General features: G+C 42.7%; 1 protein-coding gene across 6 annotated transcripts in view; it reads left to right on the top strand.

The window, feature by feature from the left end:
• ATP6V0A1 (ATPase H+ transporting V0 subunit a1) overlaps nucleotides 1-14,252 on the top strand; it is a 112,900-nt gene extending 98,648 nt beyond the window's left edge. For 4 of the 6 annotated variants that reach the window (XM_044296853.1, XM_044296852.1, XM_044296851.1 and 1 more), the window contains 3 exons: nucleotides 2,108-2,225; nucleotides 3,361-3,532; nucleotides 12,650-14,252. In XM_044296853.1, the coding sequence (XP_044152788.1) occupies nucleotides 2,108-2,225; nucleotides 3,361-3,532; nucleotides 12,650-12,743 (384 nt within the window). In that variant the 3' untranslated portion in view covers nucleotides 12,744-14,252. Of the gene's footprint in view, nucleotides 1-1,764; nucleotides 1,849-2,107; nucleotides 2,226-3,360; nucleotides 3,533-12,649 lie in introns of all 6 variants that reach the window. The other 2 variants (XM_044296849.1, XM_044296848.1) reach the window with 1 other exon arrangement.
• The last annotated feature ends 7,359 nt before the right edge of the window (nucleotides 14,253-21,611 follow it).

Raw genomic sequence — 21,611 nt, 5'->3', positions numbered from 1 at the left:
ATAGGGGGGAGCTGTCCTATTGAAATGAATGGGATGACTTAGCTGTAATTACACCTGCTCACCACTGCGGATGCGATGGCAAGCAGGTAAACAATAAATAGTAGACAGCGCTGGCATGGCGCGCCCCTTCTCTTCAAACAGCCGATCGCCGGGGGTTCCGGGTGTCAAACCCCTGCCGATCTGATATTGATGACCTATCCGGAGGATAGCTCATCAATAAAAAAAAACTTGGACAACCCCTTTTAAGTCTAATAAGCAAGTGCCATGAGTTTTTGGAAGAAAGGAGCTATATTTTTCTAATCCTGAAAAACCTCTTTAAAACATCTGCCTTTCAATGTCACCCTGGTTGGTTAATTTGAGGGTCACCATTAAGGCTGTAGCGTCTGAAACTTTTATAGTTGTACTGAATCGAACTTTAATCAATCATAGAATCTAATAGAACTGGAGGTGTGGGTGTAGTCCAAAAATGCAACTGTTAATGTGGTAAATTGACCATATTCAGTTTGGTGGTTAACCATCCATTTCTATAATGCCCATTTCAGACTTTTCACCAGCCCATTCCTCTCTGTTTTAGTGAGCCTAAAAGCACAGACTTGTGCACACACACACATATGTGCAAACCAATATAATAAAAAGCCAATTAGGTTTAGAATTTAAGTTGCAAGCATTTTTGTAATTCCAAGGAACACTGCTGCTGAGTACAAATGTCTAATGCCTCTTTCACACTTGCGTTGTCCGGATCCGGCGTGTACTCCACTTGCCGGAGGTACACGCCGGATCCGGAAAAACACAAGTGTACTGAAAGCATTTGAAGACGGATCCGTCTTCAAAATGCTTTCAGTGTTTCTATGGCACCCAGGACGCTATTAAAGTCCTGGTTGCCATAGTAGGAGCGGGGGAGCGGTATACTTACAGTCCGCGCGGCTCATCCATGTGCGTGGGGCGCCCTGACGTCACTCTGGAGCGCCCCGGGAGCCGCACGGACGGTAAGTATGCTGCTCCCCCGCTACACTTTACCATGGCTGCAATGCGCCGAAACGACGTTTAGCTTAAGGCCGTATCCGGATCAGTGCCTTTCAATGGGCAATAATTCCGGATCCGGCCTTGCGGCAAGGCTTCAGGATTTTTGGCCGGAGCAAAAAGCGCAGCATGCTGCGGTATTTTCTCCGGCCAAAAAACGTTCCGGTCCTGAACTGAAGACATCCTGATGCATCCTGAACGGATTTCACTCCATTCAGAATGCATTAGGATAATCCTGATCAGGATTCTTCCGGCATAGAGCCCCGACGACGGAACTCTATGCCGGAAGACAAGAACGCAAGTGTGAAAGAGCCCTAATTGTATCATCTACAGTGTAGTCTTAGTGGATACGGTTGGTGATGGTGGCACATTTTAGCATATTTTTGTACCGGTTCTGCAGTCATAACAGTGATACGATAAGGCCAAAAGGTGCGTCTGGCTACATGGCACATCTACCTGTGGCAGCCAATGGCATCAAAATCATGTGGCCATTAACTGTTGCAGGTGGATGTGGCCTGCCGTATCATTCAGCCTTACCTTTATACTTCAGGAAAGTGTTAACCGCTATAAAAATCCCCTTTAAAATTGGACTCCGTAGAATACATACATAGGCTACATAACAGGCTGCAAGGATAAACCACATACCTTACTTACCTGTTTATTCACCTCATACTTCCTGATACCAGTCCTGGCTTGTCATTCAATGTTCCCACCTGTCTCTGATGTCACCCCTCCATTCTCCAGCTTGCTACCCAGTTCTCCATAGCGGTTTCTTCCGCAGAATTAGATAAAGAGGAAAGTGAAGTTTCCATGGTAATGGTCAAAGCTGTAAGTACAAAGGTGTTTTGTGCAATTACTAAGGGTGATATTTTCTCACGGGTGAGTGTGTGTATATCAGTCACTGTAACAGCATGATCACCTGTCCTTGGGCACGCCCGTCCTCCACCCATTCTGAGTTGTATGGCTATGATGAGTTCCATCACTGGTGAACACGCAGCTCCCGGGGCATCCTTCACAGCATCTTCACATGAAAGAAGATCATCCAATACCAAAATAAACCAGCTGTACTTTGTCCTTATGTTTGCAGTTTGATTTTGGAGATGTTGTGGTCAATCAGGCCATTCATACAATCGAATATTGTCTTGGGTGCATTTCTAATACAGCATCATATCTCCGGCTCTGGGCCCTAAGTCTCGCACATGCTCGTAAGTATCTAGCTGTTTTTAATGTGACCTTTATTTAGAAGAGTGCAATAGGTTAGCTTGAGATATAACTTAAAGAGGACATTTCACTAGTCCCGACATTACAATATAAGTACCTGGGACTAGCTCAGCTGAATGTATTGGTACCTTTTACTTATTGATTTGTTGCTTCATTCTGGAGAAAAAATACTTTCAATCCATGTGCAAATAAGCAGTTAAGTGCCTCATGGGCAGGCTCAAACCATTCTGCTTCCCCTGCCAGCCCCGCCCTCTCCTTGATTGACTTGGTTAGGAGAGATGACTAAGCAAGAACTTGGCCCTGTCAATCAAGAAGGAAAGGGAGGGGCTTGCAGAGGAAGCATAGAAATGCGGACCCGTAGAAATGAATTGGTCTATGTGCGATCTGCAAAAAATGTAGATGGGACAGATCCAAAATACAAGTTTGCCTGAGGCCTTAGACGTAACAGTGTATTACTATTGCCCAGTCCAGAGTGTTAATTTAAGGCTCATTGGATCACATTTGTTTGATAGAATAGATGAGATACAGTAAGGCTGTGATGGCTAAACTCCGGCACTCTAGCTATGGTAAAACTACAACTCCCAAGATGTACTCCTGCTTGATTAGCTGTTCTCAGAAGTCCATAGAAATGAATGGAGTATGCTGGGAGTCGTCGTTTCACCCAAGCTGGGGTGCCAGAGGTTATCCATCACTGCAGTTAGGCCTCATGCACACCACCGCATATATTTTGTGGTCCTCGGTCCACATTTTGCAGAAATAATTAATTTTTTTTGTTGAACAGATATTCAGATGCAGAAAGCACCCAGGTGATCACAAAAGATAGAACATGTCCTATTCTTGGCCACAAAATCTAGTCCACAGACCTATTGAAGTCAAAATGTCCACACAAAAATTGGATGCAACACTTACATCATATGAATGTCATCTGTATTTTGCGTATTGCAAAATAGATGTGGTCGTGTGCAGAAGGCCTAAGTCGGGGGGTTTCCTAACCCCCGTGACTTGAAAGATTGAGACTGGAGTGAGGTTAAGCCTTTATGTATGGAAACTCTGTTTATTGATACTTTTACCCTTGTGTAAAATGTAGAATAATCGTCTTGGTTCTGATTTGTCCTTTAGAACTTTCAGAGGTCTTGTGGACGATGGTGATGCACGTAGGTCTGCATGTGAACAGCATAGGGGGTGGCATTCTCCTGGTCTTCGTGTTTGCAGCATTTGCAGCACTCACCATTGCCATTCTCCTTATCATGGAGGGTTTGTCCGCTTTCTTGCATGCCCTCCGTTTGCACTGGTGAGTAGTCAAATCTAATCATTGTTATTCATATATGTTAAGAATCTTCACGTTTCACATGATTTCTTATGTTATGTTCTTTGTAGCATAGTGGTACCTATGGCTCTTTAGCTGTTGAAAAACTGCAATCCCCATCATGTTGTGATGGCTTGCCAGGAGTTGGGGAAGACGCAGGTTAGAGGCAACTGGTCTAGGAAATGCTTCTTAGATAGTAATTCAATCAAAGCCGTCTATCTACAACAAAGAAACAAATGAAATATTAGGCTGCTGACTTGGAGGGGATTCTTACTGCATGCTCCGTGGTGGTGTTAGTGCTCAGCTATAGACCAGCTCTAATTTAAGCCTGGAATCTCAATGAAACCCAAGACTTGGTCACTTCTGTACATGTAGGACATACCTGTCATACCTCTACCACATGGAAGAAACAAGTCTGCTGTGTCTCCCTGCACCTAATAATTATTACCCCTGCCTCCTCTCTCCCAGTCAGGAGTAATAGGAGTATAAGCACACACATAATTTACTGTTGGGGTACTTCAAGTTTTCTGGTATTGAGTTCCCGTCATAGGGGCTCAATACAGGAAAAAAAACGCTTCAGTTTTGTCCCCATTCTGTGTCAATGGGGACAAAACTGAACAGAATGAATGCTCCAAAATTCATTCCGTTCCGTTTAGTTGCGTTCCCAGACCAGAGAGCAAACCGCAACATGTATTTTGCTTTCCGTCCTGGGATGCGGAGCAAGACGGATCCGGCATTACCCCCAATGCAAGTCAATGGGGACAGATCTGTTTTCTCTGCCACAATACAAAACGTCCCCCATTGACTTTCAATTGAGTTAATGACGGATCCGTCTTGGCAATGTTAAAGATAATACAACCAGATCTGTTCATAACGGATGCAGATGGTTGTATTATCAGTAACGGAAGCTTTTTTGCTGAAAACGTTAGTGTGAAAGTAGCCTAAGAAGTTGCTGCTGCATTTTTAATGGAGTCATTTGCTCAGTGGATGGAGGTCGTAGCACATAGCACTATACCATATTGCATGACAGTAGAAGGGTTACATGATAGAATAGAACATTGTACCTATGCTTGGCAGCAATGACCCTGCACCTTGGCAAAGAGAGGAGGTTCCATATTGCTCGCACAGGGATTGCTGGTATCTTTGCTATAGATTTTACTAAATTATATGTCTAATGGGTCCTTAAAGGATCACTACAATTGCATTTATTTATTTTTTGCCACCAAACCTGATGTCGTGTGTATGACATCCAAAGAGACTTGTGTGCACATGACTTTTTAGGCATCTTGTAGTTACCTCAAGAACTATCCCATTCAGTGTTACCTGTGTGTCTCCTATCCGTGCCGTCCTATGACTGATGCTTGCCATAGTAGTAGAGATATTGGGGGATACAATTTGTTTCCGATTTGCAGTTGTTGTACAACTTTTTATATGTAGTTTGCATTGTTGCATCTACTGTAAAGCTTCTGTTTATTACAAAGAGGAGATACAACACTAGGTTCTTTGTTGTATGAGGGGCTCTGGGCAGTACATCATTAGTGCAATGTGCACTTCTGTAATCCCCATCATAGACTCTACCATGAACAGCTTTTACAGTTGCTGTCACCCCTCCTGACATGTTTGTTTTAGTAACTACTTGGATTTCCTTGTAATAATAATTCTGGAGCATCTATTCTTATGGCTCTATGTTGTACCATTCTTATATTATTCCTGGTAGAAGTTTATAAATGCACAACTGGGGGTCACCAGTTGGGTGGTGTTCCTGCACAGTCTGACACTGACAGCAGTGATTGGAAAGTGTCTGTGCAGGGACCCCCCTATGTCTCCCCGCAAGTGGTAGCACTAGTGCCTTGCAGTGCTGGTTAAATCTGACCAAAGACAGCACCTGCATGGAGTTTGTATGTTCTCCCTTTGTTTGCATAGGTTTCCTTCCAGACTCCAACGACATAAAGATAGGGAACTTAGATGGTGAGCGCCATGGGGGACAGCGTGTGATAATGTCTGTGAAGCACAGCAGAATATGTTAGCGCTATATAAGTGAGTAAAATAAATACATACAGTGATGAGAATAGATGCTCCAGAATTGTCATTTCGTGGAATAGAACTATTTAATAAAGCAGACATGTCAGAAGAAGTGACAGACCCTCTAATATTTTCATTGTGACCTTTCTTTTCCCAATCTCTCATTATGCAATTTTACTGCTTTGAAGTTTCCCGCAGACCAAAAATTATTTATCTGGAGCTCAGAGATGTGCAAAAAACATGAAGCCTACTGATGAGAGGTTGGCATCCAGCCCATAGTGATTGTCATGAAGACACTAGGACTACATGCAGAGCTGCAGTGACTTTGGGGTGATATGCGCTCTATATCACCCGTCGCTGGGAATAGTTCCTTATACGGGACTCTCTTCTGCTCACCCTAACTGGAAGCAAATTGATTTTTTCCTTATTTGGATGGAGCATGTGGAGGCTATGGCTGACCTCCAGCATTCCTGCCTCTTGCTTCACAAACTCGCAGGAGAAACTAGTAGCAGAAATGTCTGCCGCTTTGTTTTCAAGCAGAAAAACTTAATCTCAGCAGAACTTTTTGGAGACCAGATTTGTTGAATATATGACTTCTAAATTCTGTGTATGAGTTTTATGCCTAATGATATGTCAGAAGCCTGAAGATGTTCATACACCTCCACATAGAAGCCAGACAGCACTTGGACAACCAGTCATTCATTAATTTGTTCTTGTTGGCAACAATCCTAATGATATTGCCATCAAAGTTGTCTGTTACAGTCTGAATGAGAGATCATGAATATACGATGCATGCAGAAGTCTACTAGCTGACTACATGTGTACCTACGGGATTTGGAGCTCTGTGTTTGAAAACTGGAAATCTGTCCATTTTGTCAGCTGGACCCAACAATTACCTGCTGTTAAACGGGCATTCTCTTTAAGGCCTCTTATACACGGGCGTGTGTGCCCCGTTGCCGTTGTGCGGACCGCATTTGCGGATTCGCAATACACAGATGCTGTTCCGTGGGCATTCCACATCACGGATGCGGACCCATTCACTTTAATGGGTCCGCAAATCAGGAGATGCGGAACGAAAGCACGGAACGGAACCCTACTGAAGCACTACAGAGTGTTTCCATGGGGTTTCGTCCCGTACTTCCGTTCCGAAAAAAGATAGAACCTGTCCTATCTTTTTGTGGAAAGGCCGGATCACGGACCCATTCAAGTGAATGGGTCCGCTGCGGCTGCCCCACGGACTGTGCTCGTGCATTGCGGCCCACATTTTGCACATACCTATTAGATTAACCCCTTCCCGACCAGCACAGTAATAGTACGGTGCAGCTGGATGTGACTTGCCACCCAGCGCCGTACTATTACGGCGCGAAGAACCCGCGGCCCTCAAGCATAATCGCTCAGGAACCAGGGTGCGATGGCTGCTCTGCCGGCAGCCATGTTAGCTAAGGGCTGCGGAAGGTATTTTCGCCCCCCTGCAGCCCCGATCGCTGCTATTGGCCGGATTGCACAGACATGCGCATTGCAGCTCTGGCTGTGATACGGAGCTGCAGGGGGAGGTGACCGATGCTGAACAAGTCAGCACCTGTCTCCTCCTAGGTCAGGCAGGGGACACCAGTGTTCCCCTGCCAGCGCTGCTTTTGGCTGGAACAACGCTCCAGCCAATGGCAGCGCTATAGCTGCACAGGAAGAGGCAGAACTTCCCTGCATGCAACCATTCTAGCTGGTGACTGCATGCAGAGAGGTTCTGTGCTGCTTGTGGCTTGTTGGGACTTGTGGTGCACCACCACAGCGTTTCAACCCCTTTCCTGCTGAAAAAGAAAGAACATCTGGAATAGCTGCACAGATTACATTTGCAGTTGTTTCCAGATCCCTAAACCACCCTCCGTCCCTTCCCACCCCCCTGCAACATGAGGTGTTGGTTGTGGATGAATAGCACAACAATGGGCCTCAGGATCTTGTGGCATTTAAAATGTGTCAATAAAATGCATTGTCATTGTCCATAACATACGCCTGTCCATGCCATAACCCCACCACCATGGGCCACTCGATCCACAACGTTGACGTCGGCAGATCAGTAGTGTGGCTTAGTAGCGTCTGCATATTTTTAGAGGTTTTGTTATTTTTTTTACTACTTTTTTCACACACACAATAAAAAATAAAAAAACTGCAGTTAGTGGTAGTATATATTTCAGTTAGTGTGAGTTTAGGTTTTTGCACGAACGCACCATCTGCATACGTGCATTTTGTAACCACTGAGCACCGATCAGTAGTGTCCGTTTTTATTACAATTACAAGCCCCTTCACGTGTGAAAATACTACATACACACCCCTCACACTAAATAAAGTTTTACACCTTTTAGCCTGCTTCTGCGTCCTTCAACAGATACTGACCATGCCTAGCAACCTGATTTTAAGCACAGGTAAAAGTAGGCAGTACAGGGAACAAAAATGTGGAATTAAGGGGTAATTGAATACACAGTGAAAAGTTGATGAAATAGGGCCCCCAAGGAGATATTAATCACCACAATCCAATACTCCCAAAAAATAATAATACGCCAGTTATACTTTAAGCTCCCTGTAATATTTCCCCTTTATATCTCTGATTTAGTCCACCTCACTTGCATATCCACATTCCAACAACCACTAAATATTATTTTCTGTGAGACAACAGTGTCCTTTCCACCCCTTAAAATGTTCGTATGGGGGTGCACTTTCCAAAAAGGGTCACTTTTTTTCTGGGGAATTTTTTAAATGCGATATGGCTGTTTGCCTGCTATGCGCCCATACAGAAGGCTACAAAGCACATATGGGGTGTTTTCAAAAAGGGGAGAAATAGGGGAACATATACTGGGGTGCAATTTCTCCTTTAACCCCTTGTGAAAGTGGAAAAATTGGGGCCCACTAGTAATTTTTCATTTTTACAAACATGTGCTTTCACAAGTATTTCTGTCTTCCGTGAGACACCTGTTTGCTGAAAAGTACCCTTTCCACCACTTAAAATGTTCGTACGGGGGTGCTCTTTCTGAAATGGTGTCACTTCTTTGGGTTTTTCATTTCTGGGGACCTCAGGAATTTATTTAATGCGACATGGCAGCTAAAATCCATGTCTGTTTATTCAGGCCTGCAAAAAACATATTTTGCACTTTGCCTCTAGAGCCCTGCTGTGTGCCCATACAGCAGGCTACAAGCACATGTGGGGTGTTTGCAAAAAGGGTAGAAAGAGGGAAACATATACCGGGGTGCATTTTCTCCTTTAACCCCTTTTGAAAGTGAAAAATTGTGGTCTGCAAGTAATTTTTAATTTTTACAAATCTGTGCTTTGAAATGCTTTTAAGTATGTGTCTTCTGAAAAGTACCCTTTCTACCACTTAAAATGTTCATACGGGGGTGCTCTGTCTGAAATGGGGTCACTTGTTGGGATTTGTCATTTCTGGGGACCTCAGGAATTAATTTAATGCGACAAGGCATCTAAAATACATGTCTGTCAATTCAGGTAAGCAAAATCCATATTTAGCTGTTTGATTTTAGAGCCCTGCCATGCGCCCATACATCATTTTTTGAGCACATATGGGGTGTTGGCTTATTCGAGGGGAAAATGGGGAACAAAATGTGAAAGCAAATTTTTAATTTTCACAACCAAGCGTTTCCTAATTCTGTAAATCGCCCGATGGGTCAAAGTGCTCACTACACACCTTGAAATATTCCTTGAGGGGTGTAGTTTCTGTAATAGGGTCACTTTTTGGGGGTTTCCACTCTAGGGGTACTCAGGGTGCGTTTAACTGCAAGATGGCGCCTGTCAATTATTCCGGTGAAATCTGCCTTCCAGAAGCCATTTGGTGCTCCTTTCCTTCTGACCCCTGTGGTACGCACATATAGCAGTATACAAGCACATATGGGGTATTGCTGTAATCAGTAGACAATGGGCAATAAATTAGTGGGTGCATTTTCTCAAGGTCCCCCTTGTGAAAGTAAAAAATTTGGGCCTAAAGTTCATTTTTCTGGAAAAATGTGTAATTTTTTTTTTTTTCCATTTTCACAGCAATTCCATGAATCCCTTTTTAGGGACAAAATTCTCACTACATATCTTGAAATATTTCTTGAGGGGTGTAGTTTCCAGAATGAGGTCACTTTTGGGGGGTTTCCACATTAGGGGAACCTCAGAGTATCTTCATATGCGACATAGCTCCCAAAAGCCAATCCTTCAAAATCTGTCCTCCAAAAGTTCTATGCTGCTACTTCCCTTTTGAACCCTGCCATGCACCCATACATCATTTTTTGGAGCCAAGCGTTTCCTCATTCTGTGAATCGCCCGATGGGTCAAAGTGCTCACTTCACACCTTCAAATATTCCTTGAGGGGTGTAGTTTTTGAGGGTTTCCACTATAGGGCCACCTCAGGATGTCTTCAGATGCGGCATAGCCAAATCTGCTCTCCAAATGCCATATAGTGCTCCTTCCACTCTGAAGCCTGTTGTGCGCCCGTACATCCGTGTTTGAGCACACATGGGGTGTTTCTGTAAACTCGAGATTCAGGGTAAAAGATTTTGAGTTTTGGTTGACAGTTAAACCTTAATGTGTTGCAGAAAAAATAGATTTAAAATTTAAAATCAGCTAAAAAAAAAGGGGAAATTTCATACCCATTTTCCTTTAATTCTCGTGGGGCACCTAAAGGGTTAACAAAGTTTGTAAAATCAGTTTTGAATCTGTTGAGGGGTATAGTTTTTAAAATCGGGTGATTTATGGGTGGTTTCTAATATGTAACCCCACAAAGTGACTTCATAACTGAACTGTTCCTGAAAAAATTGGGTTTTGGAAATGGTTCTTAAAAATTGTAAGATTTGCTTCTAAACTTCTAAGCCTTCTAATGTCCCAAAAAAATAAAATGTAATTTTCAAAATGATCCAAACATGGAGTAGACATATGGGGAATGTAAAGTAATTACTATTTATGGAGGTATTGCTGTCTATTATAAAAGTGGAGAAATTGAAATTTGGAAATTTGCTAATTTTTTCAAATGTTTGGTAAATTTAGTATTTTTTTTATAAATAAAAAAATTTATATTTTGACTCAATTTTACCACTGTCATGAAGTACAATATGTGACGAGAAAATAATCTCAGAATGACCTGGATAAGTAAAAGCGTTTTAAAGTTATGACCGCATAAAGTGACACATGTCAGATTTGTAAAAAAATGGCCTGGGCAGGAAGGTGAAAACTGGCCCGGGGTTGAAAGGGTTAACAGTCTGCTGAACCTGACTATTATCTTATGTGTATAGGGGGTGTCCTGACTGTACCTTAACAGGTGGTGGTGGGGGAAAGGATTAGAAGGATCAGGCATATTGAATTCTCGCCGCCAGAAGTGTGTAGCAAACTGCTTACCCCTCTCTCTCCATTCGGGACACATGCGCACTCAGCCGAATGAGCGCGGAATGGCGAAGGAATGTATGCAGCTGTTATACAACTCTGGCACTCTTACATTGTGAATGTCATTTCCACACACGACTGGACACAGTGGTTTATGTTCTGTGAGCAGTGAATCTCACTGAAAAGTGTTGACTATAGACCCTCTATTCCCAAGAGTCAAATTTCTGTGTGTGGAGATGTGTGTGAAGGGATCCCTCAGTGAGCTGCATGATAAGGAAGACACTTGTTTTAAGCCACTTCAGGTCTCAGTAATATGAATGTATTGTCAGGAATACTGAATGTACTGTTGGCAGGTTTGGGGTTAATACGGCGCTGACAGACTGTAAAAGTTAGTTTTAACCTCTCCTTGCTATTTTTTCCAAGACCCAAATTGCCACTTCATTGTGAAAAGTCTCATCGCCGTGAGATATTAACAGAAGGATGGAACTCTGCCGTCTCACAGCTGTATATAGAGTAGTAATGCGCCCCCTACTGTAGATTGTAGGAATAATGGGAGTCACTTGGCATGTGGGAAGTATGTTTATACAGATCTAGAAACACTAATAAATATAAAGTAAATTATCATTTATATTTAGGGCTGTCATGCCTAAAACTCAGCTTGGGGGTAATGATTGTTATGCAGTTGAACGGAGCCGGTCACATTTAATATACCCTCTATTTTACAGCAGGGGAAGCTGAGTTGATTAATATAGCTTTGTAAGAATAGATTCAGTATAACTTTATTCATTCATCTAAATCCTTGCTTTTTTCATGCTTAGGAGTCCCGTGGCGGTTCTACTCAGTAATTGACAGCTGTCTCTGTATATAGAGTCATATTGGGAAGGCTGCACTGAGTAGGACCTACCACTGGAATTTTAAGCATAGGATCAGCGGGAATTTAAAATGAATAAACTAAAGTTTATACTAAAGTTTTTCCACAAAACTATATATATATCGGCCTGCTCACATTCTCCTGCCTGCAGATAAGACACTATGTTCAACATGCCAGGTTCCCTTTAGCTAGGGTTCAAAGAGGTTCGGCAGCAGCTGATTTTTTCTTTTTAATTTTTCTTTCATATATGCTGATTGGCACCATTCACCTATGAAACTCGTCCAAGTTCCATCTGTGTTGAAGCATTTTTTTTCTACGATTGCATTTGATTAGTCTTTTTTTTTTTTTTTTCACTCTGTGTGGCATCATGTTAGTGGGAAAAAAAACATTTTATTATATTATTTTACAGTGACCCATTGGCTTGAATGGGCCAGTTCAATGTGAAAAAACGGACCATGCTCTGATTGTGACTTATACCCATTGACTTTAATGGGTCAGTGTTCAGGTCGGGTGTTGAGTGCTTTGACCGTATCTGCATGGAAACATCGCTCATCTGAAAGCAGTCTTAGACTTTTATCTCCAGTGTACACTAGGGTCAGTTTATCAGTAGTTTTGGAGTGTAGGAAGAAATCAAAGTACACGGAGGAATCTTAAGATGTTACATACAAACTTCATACCTATGTTGTCCTCGGTTGAATTTAATTCCAGTGCTGCAAGGCATCAGTTTTAACCACTGAACGACAATTTGCCCCAGTTGCAGCAAAAGCAACGTTAAAAAGATTAAGGGGACTTCATGTCGGCCACATTATTTATGTAAGTGTTGACTTTGAACTTCTTTCTTTCTCCACAGGGTGGAATTTCAAAACAAGTTCTACGTCGGAACAGGGTTTAAGTTCATGCCGTTCTCGTTTGAGACCATCAGAGAGGGTAGATTTGATGACTGAAATCAACCATTCAAAGTGTGCTCCTCTTCCTCTGTCATCCTCTCCTGCCATAGTGCATTGATGTAAAACCTTGCCTGTCCTTCACGCTTCATAGACCCACAGTAGTCTTATGATGGTCCATAGTTGGTGTATTGTACAGGAGCCTCAATAGTCAGCAGCCTTCCAGAAGTGGAGTGGAGGAGTAACAGTCTTGGCCACTAGAGGTCACCCAAGTCACTCTTCGTGGAAATAATAAAGCTTGAAAGTACCATTGATTTTAATGTACAGAACAGAAGGGTTCTTTATGTGCACATATCAATGTTCTCCTTGCCATCCTCTACCTCAATATTTTGCTCAGATGCATTCTTTTATTATGTATTATATTGCAGTAAGTGATACTTCATACTTGTAAGATCAACACCTATGTACTTTTTGGAAACTTTGTAGAATTTAGTTAAGCGCTAAATCCTTATCACTCCTTGAAGAGATATACAGACGCCACACGATTCCAACAATAACTTCCCTCTCAGACATGGCCCCAGGATCAATTATGTTAAAAAGTTATAAGGCCTCAAACTATTAACCTCTTGATCACCCCAGTGGACTATTGCTAAATTCCCTCCACATGATTTTATGATTATTGGAAGAAGCAAACTAAACCAAATTCAGCAACATCATTTTTTGGTATGTGGGGGTTCCCAATTTTACTGCAATTTACCTGATAACAATAGTTTCCGTATAGTTTCTCCTATCTGTTTTTTGTTAATAGTGCACATATGAGAACAGCATTAAAATTTTCACTTTGGAGTGCTGATTTGGGTATAGAAGTGGTTCTCCTTATTAAAGGGGAACACTACATAAGCTATACTAAAGTTGCAGTGTAGTTATTGGAGGGTGATGTGACTGGTTTCCTGGACGCTCATGACATCTGCCCCTGCATTCTGTCAGATCAGTGTTATCATGTAACATGGCTGTGTAACCCACATTGAGCTGCCTGAGACGGGGAGGGAAGTGTTGTCACAGGGACACAGGCAGATCTGAACGTCAGCCTGTGATAATTCTGCACAGAGGTAAGATATTGGGAGAAAATGCAACATTTTAAACACTAAAGAGCTGTACTATAGATGTGTTGGTTGATCTCCTGTACAAAGCAAGTAAAAGACCCAATCCACTTTAGAGGAGGCTGTTAGAAAGGTTTACCGAGTACACACGTTCTGCACACTCTGAAGGTAACAAGCTTGTAATCAGTATGGCCAGTGACTACAGAACTATATGTCCAGTAAATTGATCTGTTTGTTATATTGGCTCAGCCTGTAAGACTTTATCGCCAGCTTTTGGAGATTGCGTGTAGATTTTTACCTTTCAGGTAGCAAGATCCTGATCCATCGTTGCCGACAACTCTCACTGTCCCATGTATGTTTACATTAGTGATTCCTCAATTTGCTGTCAGATTCCAATGTTGTTGTTGCTGCTGTGAATCAGTAAATGAAGTCTCCCTGTGATAATAAACCTTTAATTTATGACAACCAGGAAATGACCTCTTTTTGTGTTCTTAGCTGCATTGAATCAAACCAAAACACTTCAAGTTTTTTAACATCTTCTGATATCATTACACTGGTTAATGCACCAAGCAATGGACGTGATATTTATATCTGTGGCATGTGTATTGATTTCTGGTACCTCATCCCAGATGAATGGGTCAGTCACAGAAAATTATACAGTAGGTTAATTTACACTTAAGATGGCCTTGTCCACAATATAATCTCTGTGAAAAGCCTGTTACTTTCCCTCTGTGCTACCATGTGGTCTGTAGGTTGGGTTTCCACATTCAGGATTTTTATGCAATTTATAAAACCAGAAGCTGGAACAGATAATAGATGCTAGTCACATATAAAAGAGGACTGAGGGATTGAAATCCCCTGTTCTGCCAGAGGAGTCACCTAATTAGGCACATCCCCTGGCAGTCCGTGGGGATGTGTCGCAAGTACAATTTAAAAAGTAGCAAATATTGTTTTAGCGCCAAAAGAGTTGCACAAGGAGATAACCCACCCCCTTTCCCTCCGTATCTTCTCTTTTGGAATCCACTTCTGGCTTTGGATTCAAGGACTGCATCAAACAACCTGAATATGGATAAGGTGTGTATTGTGACTGCGCTAACGATCAATGCCCAGGATCAAACTAGCATGCCTGTCCACGGCTCCCTATACTATAGGTATATGTACAGTTCTTTGTAATGCACACAGGATATTAAGCTGCAGAATAAACTTTGTAAACTGTTTTTAATAATTTTTCAAAATTTTTGAAGAATAAACATACAAACAAGAGCGATGTCTCACCGCCATCAATAATATCAGTTTGTACAAGTGCAAAATTATTTGTCAAATGCCTTTTCCATGAGCATACGGATAGTAACAGTCCAACAAAACTAACAGTATCAGACAATCATCTCCGTAAAATATTACGGGAGATATCCCCGAGAAAACCAGAACATACTAACCAGATACAGTCCCTAGTGGGTTTCCCGGGGTCAAAGCAGTGAAATCTTCTCTGACCTAATGGGCAGTGATACATCGTGAAAGTAATGTATAGAACAACACAAACAGATAAAGAAAAAAATAAACCAAAACAAGAACCTAGATGCTCGGGAGTAGAGTACCTGGACGCTGTGGGCCCCCCGTCCCCCAGCTCATGACCGTAGAACCGGTAGTTCGCCCAGTACCGTCTGTTGCAGGAACCAAGTAGTCCCTGAAAAGCATTCGTGTATGGCCTTACGAACGTGCAACGGCAGAATATTAATAAAACTTTCCCACACCTGAAAGAAGTGTTCCACTTTTTTGTCTTTTTGATGCGAGGCCTCCACCCAGTCCATACGCATGATATAGGAGAGTTTCTCCAAACAATCTGAAGGGGGGGAATTGTGGGTTGTAACCAGACTTGTAGGGTCGCCTTAGTTCCTGCTACTGCCACAAAATGTAGCAACTTCCTACACCCTGGGGTGCAGTTATATTTATCCTTATCTAAATAACCGAACAGCGCCCAAAGTGGGTCACGCGGGGTAAAATTGGTTAAGTGTGTGTTAGTGAAGGTGATGACTTTGTCCCAGAACTGTTGTATCATTGAGCAGTCCCATAGACAGTGGTAAAGTCCTGCATCTGAAGCCCCACATTTAAAACAATTGTTGGAATCGTATATGCCCATTCTAAACCCCCGTCTCGGAGTCAGATAGGACCTGTGGCAGATTTGTAGGATCATTTCTGTGTATCTTGCTACGGGTAAATGTTTGTATGAGAACTCCAATGCCCGGAGTATCGTTAATGGGGTAGCCTGTGGCACCTCCGCCTGCCATCTAGTCATAGGGGCTGTAGATGCAGAGTTGTCAATTGGTACATGAAGGAACTGGTAGTTTGATGAAATCAGTTTCTTCCCTTTATTGAGGTTCGAGAACCATCGTCTAAAATATGGGCTCCATTCGGAGTCCGCCATTTTCGGAAATGACTTTAGTGATATAACTTTTCGCTTGTAAGTACGGGAAAAAGGGGAAAACTATATGTGGGTATTCCTTCTGCAGGTCCTGGAGCAGTTTAACCATTCGTGTTTGCGCGCTGATGCGTTTGTCAATGCTAGTGATGCCGTGCGATTGCCAGCACTTAAATGTAGGGTGGGAAGATCCATTCTGAAAGGAGGGATTCCTTACTAACGTCAGATGCACAGAAAATGACGCATGCAATTTGCACAGACCTCTTGCCCTGTACCACGCCCTACATGTCGTCATGAGCAGTGGGTTCGTTTTAACCGCTTGTGGAAGATCCCCAAACGAGAGATGCAGTAGGTTCGATAACGCAATATGTGGAACAAAGGCTTGATCTAGCGTAACCAGAGTATATTCTGACGTAGAATGCAGCCAGTCCCGCACCACTCGCATTAGAGCCGCAATGTTGTACAGTCTGATATCAGGGAAGTTTAGGCCCCCATTTAGTTTTGGTTGTCGCAGTGTGTGCCAAGCTATTCTAGGGCGCCTCCCATTCCAGACAAATGTTCTATACAGGTAGTTTATCCTTTTCTCGTCTTTAGGCCGAAGGCAGATAGGCAACATCTGGAGTATATACAATAGCTTGGGAAACTCTGACATCTTAAGTAGATTTGACCTCCCTACGTAGGAAAGTGTGAAATGCTTCCAGCTCACCAGGGTCGACTCCAGAGAGGAGAGATATGGTCCTATGTTGCAGTTATATAATTGGGATGGCTTTTTAGGGATAGAGACCCCTAGGTATGTTATGGACTCATCTTTCCATGAAAATGGGAAGGCCCTTGTCCACATAGGTCTCCTGGGTCCGCTCACTAGCAGTGCTTCTGTTTTGTGCAAGTTAATGGTATATCCTGATAATACACCAATATCCCGGATCTCAGTCAACAAAGCGTGTAATTCTGTGTTACCTATCACCACCCCACGAAAGCTATGCATGGAGTGAAGATGGTACAGGAGCGGATCCAGGGACAGATTAAACAAGATGGGGGAGAGGGGGCATCCCTGCCTTGGGCCCCTAAAGAGGTTGAGGACTCCTGAGTTTTTCCCGTTGATAGTTATCACAGTGGTGACATCAGTATAGGTGTTAGTCACAAATTGTCTAAAACCGTTTCCAAAGCCACGAACTTCCAGGAGGGTTTGTAGGAAGGACCAGGACACTGTGTCGAAAGCCTTCTCGGCGCTGCAGAATAAACTTAATCCACTGCTGCATTATCTTTTGTATTTGCGATGGTGATCTTATTAGTAACCTGAACATATTATCATACCCTTAAGCCTTAGTCACATGTCAGTGATTGTGAGCCAAAACCAGGGGTGGAGGCTACATAGAGATACGGTATATGGGAAAGATCTGCTTAGATCCGCACCTTGGTTTGGTTCACAATCACAGATTGAACACTGACTCTGTGAATAAGGCATTAAGGGTACAGCAGGTTCACACGATGGACTTTTCATTGCATTTCTGACACACATTTTAAGTTGTACATGCTCTGGATCCACCTGTGGATTTAAACTCTTTTATACATGCGAAACTACACAAAAATAAGCATTTCTATTGCTTTTTAAATTGACCATGGAAAAATGACTGTGTGTGTGTGTGTGTGTGTGTGTGTGGGGGGGGGGGGGGATTCCCATCACAATCAGTGGGAGGCAGATTGGACATTGTGAGTAGATTTCCGCGTGGGGCAGATTTCCATGGTGAAATTTCTGCTGCAGATTTTCCCATGAATCTGCAGCAAAATCTACGATAAATCTGTGGCTGAATTCCTGTGAGTTAGGCCATTTTCAGACGAACGACTTGTCTCCTAGAAAAACGCTCCTTGTAAGAGAGTGATTCTCCAACCTGGACTCTGCTCTTTTAACAGGACCTCACTGTATTCTAATGCTGTGTGTCCCTTCCCAACATCATCTGTTATACATTGTACTGACATAATGCTGTCAGTACATATCATTACAGCGGAGGTTGGGCAGAGACACACAGCATTAGGAGTCATTTTAATGGCCTGCAGTCCTGTCACAGGCTACAGGAAATCGCACTACAACAAGTGAATTTGTTTCTGATTTGCAGAGGATTACACAAAGCAGCATAGATTGACGTGCTGCGGACAGTGTCTGGTCATATTTGGTAAAATGTCATCTATTTTACTGCTACTGTTATACCCTACAGACCTACCAAAAGTACTAATCTCATGGAAAACTCACATTTTACTGAATTTCATTGTCAAAAAATAAACACAAGAAGGAGATAAAAAGTATCAGTGCTGCATGTACATATCAAATCACAGATACAGTCCTGATCAAAAGTTTAAGACCACTTGAAAAATGGCAAAAAATCATATTTAGCATGGCTGGATCTTAACAAGGTTCCAAGTAGAGCTTCAACATGGCAACAAGAAGAAATGGGAGTGAGACCAAACATTTTTTGAGCATTCAATTCAATGAAAACAACGAATAAACTAAAACATCTCAGGTGGGATCTGCTTGTCATGCCAGTAACGTTGGAAACCATCAGGACCATCAAGGTTAAATTGTTTCTCATCAGAGAATAAAACTTTCTTCCACCTTTTGAATGTCCCATGTTTGGTGCTCTCTTGCAAAGTCCAAACGAGCAGTTCTGTGGCGTTCAAGGAGAAGAGGTCTTTTGAAGACGTTTTTTGTTTTTGAAGCCCATCAGTCTCAGATGCCGTCTGATGGTTATGGGGCTGCAGTCAGCACCAGTAAGGGCCTTAATTTGGGTCGAGGATTGTCCAGTGTCTTGACGGACAGCCAATTGGATCCTCCGGCTCAGTGCTGGTGAAATTTTTTGGGGTCTTCCACTTGACTTTTTTGTTCCATAACCCCCAGGATCATTTAGGAAATTCCAAATGACTGTCTTACTGCATCCCACCTCAGCAGCGATGGCGCGCTGTGAGAGACCCTGCTTATGCAGTTCAACAACCCAACCATGTTCAAAAAGGGAGAGTTTTTGCCTTTGCCATCACAACATGTGACTACCTGACAGAAAATGACAATGAATCCACATCTTTGCACAGATTTGTCCTTTTAAAGGCATGTGGTCCTAAAATTTGGATCAGCTGAAAAACAGCCTGTTTCAGTTTAATCGTTATTTTCAATTAATTGAATGCTCAAAAAATGTTTTGTCTCACTCCCATTTCTTCTTGTTGCATGTTGAAGCTCTACTTGGAACCTTGTTAAGATCCAACAATGTAAAATATGATTTTTTGCCATTTTTCAAGTGGTCTTAAACTTTTGATCAGGACCGTATTGTCAGTCCCAAACAAACCCTGTCTAATCACTTTTCAGACTGTCACTATGTTACCATCAGTAACAAAGTCAGAATATAGGAGACTGTACCTACCAGAATGCACTGCCTAATGTAATAGGCTGCAGACAAAAATTTCTAGCATATCTTTGTGTGAACTTACCCTGAGATCCTTTGGGTCTTATCAATACAAGTTAATGCTACACTGACCTCTTGTGGCCAAAGTTTTCTGTAAATCTTCTGTAATGGCATCCTCATGGTAGCATCTGTTAAAGGGCCTTTGTCATCTTAGACATACATGGTGTATTCACAGGGTATGTCTTAAATGTCTGATGAATACAGGTCCCATCTATTGGACTCTCACCTATTTCTGGGATGAGGGCTGCTGACTGCTTCTCACCTGATAAGGCTTGCTTGGCTGTTTCTGTAACTCCCATAGAAGTGAATGAAGAAAATTGTGCAGATGTGCAGCCACCTCTCCATTCATTCTCTTCCTGCATGTCAATATGCATGTTGGGATATCCCTGTTGCAATAGGTTTGAGTCCAAGAGGTGAGACCCATCTATCAGGCATCTATGGCATATCTTGTGGTTACAATATGTAAGATGGGAATACCCCCTTAATTAAAGTGTGCCTAAACCTTTGCCCAAAGCTCAAAGGTACAGCACTTTACTGCACCTCCTGCTTGCATCAGCCCTGCTCTGTTTTTGTGCAAAACGGATAAAGAGAAAGTATGTAGGATCCAAATGCTGTAAAATCGGAGCCGATGCAAGCCAAAGGTGAAGATTGCTATGAGAAGTCCCACTGCACCTCCTATGTTTTTTTTATGAAAGTTTAGGTACCCTTTAAACATTATATTGTATTAGTGATCTCCTATACCAGTGATAGGCAAACTGCGTCTCTCCAGCTGTTGCAGAACTACAACTCCCAGCATGCAAAGACTGTCTACAGCTTTCAGCCTACAGCAGGGCATGGTGGGAGTTGCAGTTTGCCTATAACTGTTCCGACCTATACGATCAATCCAAGTGTAAAATGGGCGTGTTATTATATACATTTTCTTATTTTACAGTGTCCTTTTTTCCCCATGGTGAGCCCTTACGTCATTGTTTCTTGTGTATGTCGTCTGTTCCCTGCTGCATGCTCCCACTCGTGCACTACTGCAAGCTGGGAACAGAAAGGAGAAAGTTGTGGCTCTGCAAATGCACAGAGAAGACACATGGTGCTAACTCCAGCACACACAGAGAGATAAGGGTACAAATCTGCCCATGTGTGACCACCAAAACCTAAATCTGCAGGTGGACGTAACCTGTAGAAACAGAATTTTTAAACAACTTTCACACATGGGGCACTGGTAGGCAAATATCTTTTGATCCATGTCATTTCTATTATACAAAATATACAGACCATGATATAAGTAGACCTGTGGATTAACATAGTTTTCAATTAGTAGAAGAAATCTCTTTAAAGGGAACCTGTCACCGGAATTTTGTGAATAGAGCTGAGGACATAAGTTGCTAGATGTGCAGCCAGCCAGTAGCGCAGGGGCAACACGTGAGGTGCACGGTGGACCGATGAGGGGCCAAATAATATTACACACAGTTCATCAGTTTACTCACGGTTAGCAGAAAGCCTCCCTGGGCTGGCAGCACGAAATCCTCCGGGGCACGCTCTGTGGTAGGGAAGCATCAGCCAAGATGGTGGTTGAGGTGCCCTTGATGTTAGGGGTGCTTGTTGCGGCTGAGTCGGTTGATGGTTTTTATTGTGACGCCAGTACCGTTAATGTTGGTACAACCATAGGTAGTAATAATGAGGTAGACAGTGGTAAGATGCAACTCACAGCTTTTACTTTGGATGTCTCTTGGTTGCAGCAGTACAATTATGCAGTCTCTAGATGGTACAGAGTAAATTCTGCAAATCCACTGTTTTAGGCTTGTCAGTTTTTTTGGGTTTTTGGAGCAGTGGGTTAGGTGTACCTGGTTCCCTTAGATGCTTTGGATCCTATTCCTTGTCTTTCCCTACAAGCTAAATATTTTAGACAGGAAAACTCAACCGTCTCTTAGAAGGTTGGTGTGGCTGCCTGAAGCTATAAAACCTCCACCATGCA

This window comes from Bufo gargarizans, chromosome 6 (genome assembly GCF_014858855.1).
Source record: "Bufo gargarizans isolate SCDJY-AF-19 chromosome 6, ASM1485885v1, whole genome shotgun sequence".
NCBI lineage: Eukaryota > Metazoa > Chordata > Amphibia > Anura > Bufonidae > Bufo > Bufo gargarizans.
This window is presented reverse-complemented; position numbering and strand designations above follow the sequence as displayed.